Source organism: Bos grunniens, chromosome 10 (assembly GCF_055505025.1).
Source record: "Bos grunniens cultivar Pamir isolate PY7600 chromosome 10, Bosgru_T2T1.0, whole genome shotgun sequence".
Classification (NCBI taxonomy): Eukaryota; Metazoa; Chordata; class Mammalia; order Artiodactyla; family Bovidae; genus Bos; species Bos grunniens.
In genome coordinates, this window is record NC_141174.1 from 16,301,581 (window position 1) to 16,313,640 (window position 12,060).

Sequence of the window (12,060 nt, forward strand, 5' to 3'; positions counted from 1 at the left end):
CATGAGTAATAAATACCAACAAAACTGTTATGAGGACTAAAGGAAATAGCCAACGAAGTGTGCCTGACAAACAGTAGGTACTTTCTTTTAAGTTCCTTCTACAGTAAACTTCCCTTCCCATCTAAACAGAAGCATTCAATTAGCCAGAAAAGAAAATTATCTCAAAAAGTGAACTGTTTGATGACTTTCATTATTTTTTTTATTGGTCAAGTAGTTTACATTATAAAATGTATGCTGCCCACTGTCAGTCCTTCAGCAAATATTTATGAACAGCCCTACTTTAAGAATGTCAGTTTAGGGGTTTCCCTGGTGGTCCAGTGGTTAAAAAAATCTGCCTTGCAATGCAGGGGACATGGGTTTGATCCCTGGTCCGGGAAGATCCCACATGCCGCAGAGTAACTTAAGTCTGTGAGTCACAACTACTGAGCCTGCCCATCTAGAGCCTATGCTCAGCAACAAGAGAAGCCCACCCACTGCAACTAGAGAAAGCCCGAGCAGCAATGAAGACCCAGTGCAGCCAAAAAATAAATAAATTTTGGAAAAGAAAAAAAAAAGAACGTCAGCATAATTACCCTGTGAAATAGTCTTAAACAATATCAATAAAAGGCCAAACCAGCATACATTCCACAAAATAGGGTATATTGAACATGGCGGTGGTGGTTTAGTCACTAAGTCATGTCTGACTCTTGTGATACCATGGATTGTAGCCTGCCAGCTTCCTCTGTCCATGGGATTCTCCAGGAGAGAATACTGCAGTGGGTTGCCATTTCCTTCTCCAGAGGATCTTCCCCACTCAGGAACTGAACTCAGGTCTCCTGCATTGCAGGCAGATTCTTTACCGACTGAGCTATGAGGGAAGTCCTTATATTGAGCACAGTTAGTCCTGAACAAGGAAATCACCAGTCTCTGACCTAAATGAGGCCAGTCTGATCAATTTCACAAGTGGCAGAACAGCTGGTTCATATGCTCTTGGGCTAGAGAGGACCGGGGTCATAGCTTGTTACTTCAGCCATCCTCATACACACAGATGAAACCACTGTCAGCAGCAGCATCTTTAAAGGATAGCTAACATCCTGTTGTTCTTGGCTGCTTTTCTCCAACTGCTCAAAAAAAAATTAAAAAAAAAAGCTGTTCTCATAGCCAGTTATCTCACATTGCCAATTTCCTAAGCATATTTAAAGGGTTGTTGTTTGTAGCATATATTTCACATGGTACCACATTTTCAAAATCTTAAATGCAGCAAATATTAAGACTGTCAAAAGTTTGTTTTATTGGGAGAGGCATCAAAAATCCTATTGACCATTAGCCCTATGACCAAGATGACTTGATTGCCAAAACTCCTCTTCTGACCCCTTTTCTCTTAAGCTGTCTCTTTCATTTGAGTTCTCCAATTCACTAGCTCCAGGGGGAAGGGACTTAATTTCTCAGGGCCCCAATTTCTTAATTCAGACTAATTATTCTCTGAGGTCCTTTCCAGATGTACAAATTTATTAAAAGGCACCAAGTGGCTAAGTTTCTGGGAGCTTATGAAGGTTCCTAGGTCTACTTTTAAATACTATTAACACAATGCAGGTATTTGTGTATGTTGTCTCATGTAAAATTTGGTTTGATTAAACCACCACCTTATCATCTACACCTTGAACACAGCAGGAACTGAGAAAAGTTACCAGCATAAGAAAACAAAGGAACGGGAATATTGAAGATACCTGGAAACATTGTTGGACACTACAGTCATAGGCCAGAGACACTTAGATACTAATGGAGTGCTCTTGGCAAGGAATCACATAATGCGGAAGGGCAGAAACAACCACCCAAAGAATATAGTGAACCCCATCACCCGACTATTGGCTTCCTCTAAAACACCAATGCCCTGTTCAAGCCAAATTCTTCTGGGAAGCTCTCAATTCCTGTTTACTCTAAAACAAATGAAAAAGAGAAGGAGAAAAAAAAAAACAACCAGATTATTCCTTGTAACTTAAACCCCAGGGGAGGTTGGGAACCAGTGGGAGGCAAAGAGATTCACACAAATACACACACGTATACAAAATCACTTCTGATGGGGGGAGGTTAATAAGGCACACAAAATCCCAGGGCTGACAGGAAGTGGAATTAGAACCACAAAAGCCAAGAAGACAGTCAACAGTTTAAAAAACTCCAGATGCACCCAGTTCATTAAAACTGAACACAAGCAGGGAGCCAGGAAGGAGACCCATGGCTGATGAAATAGTCTTACAGGGTATTTCACTGAGTCAGAGAAAGTCACTGCTCATTTCTCATCAGAACTTCTAATGCCATTAAAATCAAGAAATTCTTAAGCTTCCAAAAGGCAATCAGGTAATGAAATAAAATAGAAAACATTCAGAAGAGCTTTTGATGATTTCTAGAACCACGATTTTCACAATAAGAGCTACTAGAAATTTACTCTTATAGAAAAGCCACATAGATATGGAAAAGAAATACTTATTTTTTTAATCTAATAAGGTGTTTGCAGTTGGAATTATATTTCCCATGCCCCCTCCTCAAAAAGAATGCAATAATTTCTAGGAGCTCTAAGTCCTGACTACATCAGATCCATTGGGCCACCACAAGGCAATTAAAGCAAAGAACCAATCATTCATTCAACAAACATTTTCCAGACATCCTCCAATAGCAAAAAAATGCTGCTGTGCACAAAAGGAGCAACAGCAAGGGAGACATTGTTGCCATCTTCAGGGAGACAGACACATAAAGGAGAAGTAGAGGACATGAAGGGGCTCCTGAAGACTGAACAGAAGACTGGGGTCAGGGAGGCTAACTGTGGTGGGAAGACTTAGGAAAACATCACCAAAGAAGTGATACTTGACTTCATCTTGAAAGAAGTCAGGTAAAGTAACAAGAGAAAGATATTTCATCTTTCATCATCTTTCATCATTCATTTCATCTTTTGTCATCTTTCAGGTAAAGTAACAGGAGAAAGATATTTCCGGCATAGGATAAAAGCAGGTGCAAGGCAGAGGGTGAGGAGAGGAGCCACAAAGGCCAGGGAGATGGTAAAAGATTTGGTTCAGCAGAAGCGGAGACGGAGGGGAAGGGGAGACATGGGGACTACTAAGACGCTAAGCTCGGCAGCTACTGATAGGAAGAGAACACAGAGGAACACATACAGAGCAGCATGAGCAGGGAGGGCGCTTGGCTGGGCCAGGATTTCTGGAGGGAGCACGTCAAGTCGAGTCTCAAGATACAAACAGGAGTGTGCAGGGCCAACAGGAGGGGCATCTTCTAGCTGGACAGTGGCACTTACGCAGAGGCCCAAGGGAACGGAGTACGCGGGGACCCCATTGGCTTCTGAGGTGTAAGCGGGGAAATGATACTCCAGAAAAGTCGGCTGGAGTCAGATCCTTAGAGACTTCAAAGCCCTACTAAGTTTCTATTTGTAAGTTAGGTCTGCTGCTGCTGCTAAGTCGCTTCAGTCATGTCCGACTCTGTGCGACCCCATAGACGGCAGCCCACCAGGCTCCCCCGTTCCTGGGATTCTCCAGGCAAGAACACTGGAGTGGGTCGCCATTTCCTTCTCCAATGCATGAAAGTGAAAAGTAAAAGTGAAGTCGCTCAGTCATGTCTGACTCTTAGCAACCCCAAGGACTGCAGCCCACCAGGCTCCTCTGTCCATGGGATTTTCCAGGCAAGAGTACTGAAGTGGGCTGCCATTGTCTAGGGAGCCGCTAAAGGATTTTAGGAGACACGAACATATTTGCATTTTAAAAGAGATACACAGACATCGTAACCTCTTCTTTTCCTATATAATTTTAGGTCCTAGTTTATCCACCATCTTCTATTCAGAGTCTCAATTTGTATTCCCTTTGTTGAATGCCCCTCAAGTACAGACTGCTATGATAATCTAATATTAAAGAGATCAAGAATTATAATGCCTAATTATAAAAATAACAAAAAAACATTTTTATGGAGTACAAATTAAGGGCTGATAAGTGCCAAGTGCTTGGCACATGTCATCTCATTCGATCTCAGGGTACTCTCAGAAGGTAGGTACCCTCATTATTGCCGTTTTACAGTCGAGGAAACAGGATTAGAGTAATTTGCTGAAAATCAGGAGTGTAGATGAGTCTCAAACTCAGTCTGTCAGGCTCTAACACGCGTGTTCTTTAGTTCTCTGGTATCCTGCCTCTGGAGCAAGCTGGGGCTCTCACAGTCTTACTACTGTATTCCTTTAATTATCCGCCCCATCAATGAGCCTCCTGTGTTTCACTAACGCAGCCTGCCACCTGCTGAAAGTCTGTGTGACTGCACAGACACTCGTACCAGCCTTCACCAAGGAGTCACAGCCGCACAGACAGCAAATGGGTGCAGGTACCCGCAGTGCCACAGTCACAGCTAGAGGGTCAGTAGGCAGCAGGCTCCCCGTCTGGCAGTTGTGAACTGCTTCCTGCTCCTTCTCTGTGCAATCGGGGAATTAAGGGTGGGAGGGGAGGGGTGGAGGAGGAGAAAGGGAAGAAAGAAGAGGTGGGGTGGGGTGGGGTGGGGGGGAACTCACTAGAAAGAAGACTGAAACAAAGAGGAGGAGTCATTGGAAAATGGGAGAAAGTACATACTGGTACCAGCCAGAGCTTCTTGGAACAGTTCCCAGTCTGGCTGCCAAAGAGCTCTGGAATATATTTGTTAGAGCTGGATTCCTGTACAGTCCGTTGCAGACTTTTTCTGATTGCACTCTGACAAAGAGACCCACACTCTTAGTTCCAATCCCCGCTTCCCACACAGAAAGCTGGTTAGTCCTCAGGGGACCTCCAACTAAGCTCACCACTGGCCTCTTCATATGCTACGTGAGTTTAGAAAAGAAACAAAAGTCCACCACATACCTTTGACTCCTGTAGAATCACTAAGCCTCTCTACCCCAGGATCCCATCCCAACTTCCCGAGCCCCTTTTCACAAAATACGTTAAGCTTCTTGAGTCTTCTTACCAAAACAACTGCTCCGATGAGGAACAAAGGTTTTACAGGCTGTGGCAATAGCTAGTTCAGCAGAGATTATAGTCTTAATGATCAGGTCCTCTACATGGGCCATCAGTGCTACAGAGGAAAAAAAAAAAAACACTATAATGCATGGATTAGGACTGGATTCCAGAACACAGTATAATTATAAAAGCACACGTGCTCATTCAAAGAAGTCTTCACGTGGCATGTGAATGGTGCTCCATGTGAATGGTGCTCCAGGACAAGGCATGTATGTGAACAGAGGGATGCAGGCAAGAATGGAGGTCCTGGGGGATGCACTCAAGTGGCCTCCAACGACAAGAGACAGACTGGAAAAGGAGTCTTCCCCTCTTCTTATTCTCCTCCTCTCACCCTGCCCTTTGTGGACTGAACCAGGCCTGCAGGCACAGGTTCTCATTCTGCTCAAGGCTCAGTGATAGTGTCCACTTTGATTCAGAGCCCTTGTACTCAAACTTGACCCCGTCCATTCACTAATTCAACAACATGAATGAGAGAGACTGCCTGAGGAAAATCTGAACTCAGGGCCAATGCAGAGGTAAGACAATTTGTTATATCAATCTAAAAAGCTGACCGTAGTTTAGTGAGAGCACTTTGATAGTCAAGAAGGACAAACTCACTAAAGACTAAGGAAAAAGTTGTCTTCCAAACTAGAAACAAGAAAAGGGATTTGGGGAGCCACGATAAGTAAGCCCGTTGTTCTCTGTCTTGTAAAGGGCAGGAAAAATTAGCACTAAGAACCATGATCCCTTTAGACATCTCAGCGACACTTTCAGAAGTAGAGAGAAAGACTCCTGGTAAGAGGCAATAGTGCCGTGACGCAAGAAGTGAAGTCAGGAAGGAACAGGCCCGGCACTCACCAGTTGTGTCTCTGCCTTCTTGTTTCAGATACCGGAGCATAGCACTCATGCTCCACTTGTTCCCATAATCCTCCACTTCCGGGTCATCACAGCTAAAACAGATTCATGGATCAAGGTCACAGAGGCAACTAGGCTGCCTCTAGAAATAAGAGTTTCCAAATAGTCTTTAGAGAAATCTTCCCTTTGCTGACTTCCATTCACCCATTTTTTTTTTCTTGGTGCTTTTTTGTCATATCTGCCTTTGTATCAGTTTCTTTTATCGAAATGAAAATGCATATATTAACAGCTCACCTTAATGAAGGAGGTTGGGGAAAAAGAAGGCAAAATCCTCCTTAACTAAACATGATGCATCATGAATGAGTAGAACAAATTTGCGACTGTGAACAAATTTAAGAATGGTCACAATGCATTGATAGACTGAAATGGTTTGGGATACTAACTGGCCTTTGAGGTAAATGTCACACGTGCCCACAAAACCACCTCTCATGCCATTTTCAGACCAGAACTGAGTCTCTTGGCTAGTGAGCTAATCTTGTGTAGCATTTTAATGAGCTAACCCTGAACAGAACAGTGTTGACATCTGAAGCAAGCTCCCTTCTGTCAAGTGGTAGACATGGCTTTTTGGGGGATACCTTTTGAGGTATCACCCAAGGGAAAACTCTCCAGGGCGACACCTGAAGCAATGAAGTACACCACTATTACAGCCACAAACAGGGTACATTCCCAGACTGCTGGAAGGGTTTTGCAATCTGAAACCTGTATTTTACAGCTGCCCCCTTATTCCCCACCACCAGCCCTCAACCTACCAGTTGCATCTTTGCCCATCTTCCAAAGTCCAGGATACTGTACCTTCCACCAATTCCAAACACCGGTCACAGGACACTCAATGAAATCTATACAGCTCTGGCAACTATGCCATCACTTCCAGATTCCTTTCTTTCTTTCCTTGGACCTTCTAGGGACCTATTTTTAGTCTCAGTAGAAAGTAACTGTTTGGGTTTCTTTTTTATTTTTCCACTTTCTGGCAAAATTATCAGGATGAAAGAAAACAGAGCAGAAAGAATATTTCCACACAGCTGGGCTGGTATTCTGTTCCACTGAATCTTTTTCTGAGATGGCCTCATTTCTTTTCTTATTTAATTTATTCCTAACATTTTTCCCCTGATCATAAAAATGTTTTAGAAAAACTTAGGAAATACATAAAAGCACAGAGAAGACGACAGATATCCTCCACCCATAATCCCATCCATTATAGTTAAGGACTATTCACATTTTAAAATCTATCCTTCTAGTTTTCTTCTCTCCCCCACACTCCCTCAAGGGGGAAAAAAATCAGCTTTAGTTATCCTATATATTCAAAAAAGAAGTGAAATTGCGTGCACTGTATAGTAACCTGCTTCTTCCCCCAGACAATGTACAGGGATGAACATTCTTGTCTCTGAACCTGTGTGCATACCCTTTGTTATTTCTTAAGGTTAAGTTCCTAGAAATACAATTGCTGGGTCAAAGGGCACAGTATTTTTGAAGCTTTTGATACATTTTGCCAAGTGCTGAAATGACCTAACTTCTTGGCTTCTAAAAAGTTCCATATGCCTAGAAAATTCCCACCCCTAAGTCAAGTGAGGGAACTTAACAATGAGGAAGACAAAACTTGGGAAGGCAGGCATATTTTGGTGGAGAAACGGGACACTGTGGCTGGGCAATCAATAGAGAAGCCATAGCAGGTGAGCCTCAAAACTACACGAAACAACTCTAACAGCTCTACTCTAAGTCACAAGTATATAAAAGTCAAGTTTTCCTCCAGTGCACTTCAGCATCTGCCTCTGAGGCTGACCTCCCTGGCTCCTAGCTCAGGCACAGTCAGTACCTGACATAGTCTCCACTCTTCTTATTCACACTGTAATTGGTCAGGTGCATGAACTGGTTCCGAATGTTCTTGGCTCCTTGGTCATATCGCACAGTTGCAAACCTGATAAAAGAGACAGAGGTTAAATATCACAATAGGGCTTCAATAAAACATAGGGTCAATGAGATATTAATAAAGAGAGGGTGGCATCTGCTCAAACCCTGAGTGCTTATTAAGTGCCAACTCCCGCGCTAAGTGTTTCATGTATAACATCACATTTAATTCAACCATTAAAGCGATTCTTTGAAGTAGGGACTGGTATGTCTAATTTTTTTGATATGAACATTAAAATATGACTTGGAAGATTAAGTAACTTGCCCCAAATCACACTGACTCCAAAATCCATGTTCTTAACCATGGATGTTTTCTGATATAAAATCTTAGTCTGATAGGAAGGATTAAAATGAAAACAAATTTATTCACAATCAGGGAAACTGTATAGGATGCTACAGATGAGGGCACATTAGCTGGTCAAGAAACACTTGAGTGTCTATACAATAGTACCTGGTACTAAGGCATTCTTTGGAAAACATTATGCCAAAAGGAAAAAAGGACGCATAATAATATATAGACTTAGAACTCAGAGCCACAGGAAAAAAAACAAACTGATCTATAAAATTAAGAAAATAATGGCAGCATTAATAGCATACAAAGGCTAGGTCTACAGAATGGCATAAATGTAAGCATAGAGTGGATTAATTCCTGAATTTGGAATGAAGGCAAAAAGAGGGATTAAACACGGAGTCCACTGAAAACAGAGCAGCAATCCGATATTCTGGACTGTTGTCAAAAGAAGACTGAAGTATAAAATATATGTGCCTCTGAAGGAAGTAGCCAAGGAGAGAGAAAACTTTCCAGTGATGCTCAACATCAACAAAAGGACACTCGAGTTGAATGGTTATGGTAAATATATCATTCCCTGTTTACATACCACTCTAACCGTATCACCCCCTTCACTAAAGCAGTTGTCCCAAGAGGCACAGCCAAGCGTGTGAAAAAAAATCCTGGAAGGCCACAAGTTTATTTTCATATGATTTGCAAATTATTTACATGTGCTTACTCAGACTATGAAGTCAACATGAATTTTTACCACATTAAAGGGCAACATTTAAAATTTCTCCTTTCCTCTATTTCTTCTCACTCACCCACTATCTCTGTTCCTTAATTCCCCGTACTGGAAATATACAAGAGCCAAAAAAGAAGAGTGGAAAAAGGACAAACCCTCAAAACTAAAATAAACAAACATGAGGCCAGGAAGAAGGATGTGGACAAAGAGAAAATGTTGACCAGGCATGCACAGCTAAGGGACAAGAGTTTGACTGTGTGAGAAGGACTTCAGATTTTCCAGAAACTTCCGGTAGTTATCACTTAACTTCAGCCACGTCATTCTATGGTGAGTAAACCTTACCTATATATCCCCGCCTTTCTTCTTCAGAGATTCTTCAATGAAGAGGGAACCAGTCATTCTCTGAATTCTTGTGCAATGTGAGGGGGGCCCATGCAGGCCCTGCAGAGGCAGCCTGCCTCAACCAGACATTACCTCACAGAGACATACCTCCTGCCATCTCTCCCCCAAAATAATGATTTAGAAGGAGGAAAAAAAGTTCTGCTTCAGAGAAAGAGGTTTTTCACCTCTTCTAAATTCAAGTATCTGATCTAATTTGGTCAACAATGTGAAAAGATTGGCAAAGGCCTGGCAGTCAACCGTAAACTGGTACCCAACATATCTGTCGTCCCTACACTCCTTTTTTCAGTAGGACTACATCTCTAAAAAAAAAAAGAAAAAAAAGTTTTCTTCTTCCTAGTCTTCCTTTTTGCTGGAGCATTTATGTTCTAAAACTCAGCAAGGACAAGATTATTTATGTTACAGTTCTACAGAGCATAAGCAGAAGTAAGAATAAGAGAAAACAAAAACGAAAAACCTGAACCCAGTGGAAGTTACCCAAAAGGGCCAAAGTGCTACTTTGTTTATTTCAGTCAGCAGAACAAGGAAAGGAGAAGACCATGGAGAGGAAAGGCAGGTGCACGTGACCTCTGTCCTCCCGTCCCAGGAGGTTCTTACGGTCCTCACTGAAGCAGGATGGAACAGACCCTATTCATCTCTGATAACCACTTTCCCACATTTTCTTCTTATTTCTAGACCAAAGGTCCTACTAACTTCAGATCTGGCCTACTAACCAAGTTCTGATCAACCTACACAGATTGTTTTTTGTTTTAAAACTTGAATAACTTGGCCATCATTTAAAATTGAGACCTTTCTTCCTCAAGTCCAGTGGCAGGCAGGGCCCACGTGAGGAAGATGGTGGACAGGACGGGAAGGCAGCCCAGAGGCAATACAAGGAGGAGGTTATCTAAGCAGGGTGGTGGCCCCACAGGGGTCAAAGTTCACTCAAGGAGGGCATCTGAATGGAGTGGTAACAGGAAGGTTGGAGATTGGCTACATACGAGGGAACTGAGTAAATACGTGTGTTGAAGATAACAGAAGTCAGATTCCTCGCTGTTGGAAAAAAAGGCAAAAAATATGGAAAGGGGAAAAATGAGCACGAATCCGGTAGTTTTGAGGTAAAATTGGAGGTGTTCACCTGAACTGTTGCTTTTCAATACAGAGATACAGAAAAAAAATAAAGATGTAAATGTCTATGTATTTGTACATGTAGGTATATCTATACACATATTTCCTAGGTCTGTCCCTTGCACAAACCTAAGAGTAGACATAGCTGAGAACTATGAGCATATCTAGCACCTGTATCTGGATTTCCAAATACTATCCTCCATTAAGGGGCTTCTCAGATGGCTCAGTCGGAGAAGGCAATGGCACCCCACTCCAGTACTCTTGCCTGGAAAATCCCATGGATGGAGGGCCCTGGTAGGCTGCAGTCCATGGGGTCGCTGAGGGTCGGACACGACTGAGCGACTTCACTTTTACTTTTCACTTTCATGAATCAGAGAAGGAAATGGCAACCCACTGCAGTGTTCTTGCCTGGAGAATCCCAGGGACAGGGGAGCCTGATGGGCTGCCATCTTTGGGGTCGCACAGAGTCAGATATGACTGAAGTGACTTAACAGCAGCAGCAGCAGCAGATGGTTCAGTGGTAAAGAATCTGCCTGCTGATGCAGGAGTCCTAGTTAGACATGACTGGGTAGGGAAGACCCCGTGGAGGAGGAAAATAGCAACCCACTCCAATATTCATGCAAGGATAATCCCATGGATAGAGGCCCCAGGTGGGCTACAGTACATGGGGTCTCAAAGAGTCAGACATGACTGAGCATGCACACACCTGATCCTCCATTAAAAGCAATCATTGCTCCTTGGAGATAATGGTTGACTCAGGGCTGGGCAGAGAAAGAAGATGAGCCTGAAATATCTTGTGCTTAAAGAATGAAGGGACACGTCAAAAGAACACCAAAGTCAGCTTACAGGAGCTCCCACTGGCCAAATCTGGGGCAATTTCAGCATCAGAATAAATCAAGAGAGTAAAGGATTATAACCCATTAAGTAACATAGGAATCCTTAAGTCCACATTGGTGTATATAAACAAATGAATACATGAATGGGATGGAGAGAAAACTCTTTCTGGGGCTAAAATGCCAAATAATAAAAGTAAAAGTATGATGGGATTAGAAATTCATCACTGGACAACCATCATAGTAATCATTCATTCAAGCAAGAAACATCAATGAATATTAAAATTGGGTGAAAATGTGATGAGGAATGACATCCTACATGGTCTCAAAGTATCTCTTCATAAGATAATAATGTGTATCAATTACAGGGGGAAAACAAAGCAATTTTACAGTGGAGAAATCTGCCAGATGTTGTCCTAAGTGTCAAACACCACTAAATAATTGTCATATACCATCAGATTTAATGTGTGAGAACATGGCATCACTTCTGTGACATTCTGGCCAAAAATATATAAGCTGAGTCTAATTATGAAAAAATAACAGACAAACCCAAATTGAAGGCCATTCTACAAAAAGATCAGCCTAAATCTTCAAAAATGCTAGTGATGAAAGTCAAGGAAAGGCAGAGTAAACACTCCAGATCAAAAAAGACTAAAGGGATGTGATAGCTAAATATAATGTGTGATCCAGAATTTGGACCCTTGTATTATAAAGAAAACTATCAGGACAGTTGGCCAAATTTGAATGAGGTTCTCAGACGAAAGGGAAAAGGCAGTCCTTCATACTATTTTTACAGTTTTTCTATAACATCAAAATGGCTTCAAAATTAAAAGTCTAAAAACTTTTATCAACAAAAATAAGTTTCTCTTATTTTTAATAATTAATAATAAAATCTAGATTTTTTTC

General features: G+C 42.1%; 1 protein-coding gene across 50 annotated transcripts in view; it reads right to left on the reverse strand.

Annotated features, from left to right (window-relative positions):
- Positions 1-12,060, reverse strand: part of TTLL5 (tubulin tyrosine ligase like 5) — a 316,623-nt gene that overhangs the window by 257,458 nt on the left and 47,105 nt on the right. For all 50 annotated transcript variants that reach the window (XM_086319545.1, XM_086319536.1, XM_086319563.1 and 47 more), the window contains exons 10-12: positions 7,711-7,812; positions 5,844-5,935; positions 4,954-5,061 (exon numbers count right to left, since the gene is read on the reverse strand). In XM_086319545.1, the coding sequence (XP_086175671.1) occupies positions 4,954-5,061; positions 5,844-5,935; positions 7,711-7,812 (302 nt within the window). The remainder of the gene's footprint in view (positions 1-4,953; positions 5,062-5,843; positions 5,936-7,710; positions 7,813-12,060) is intronic.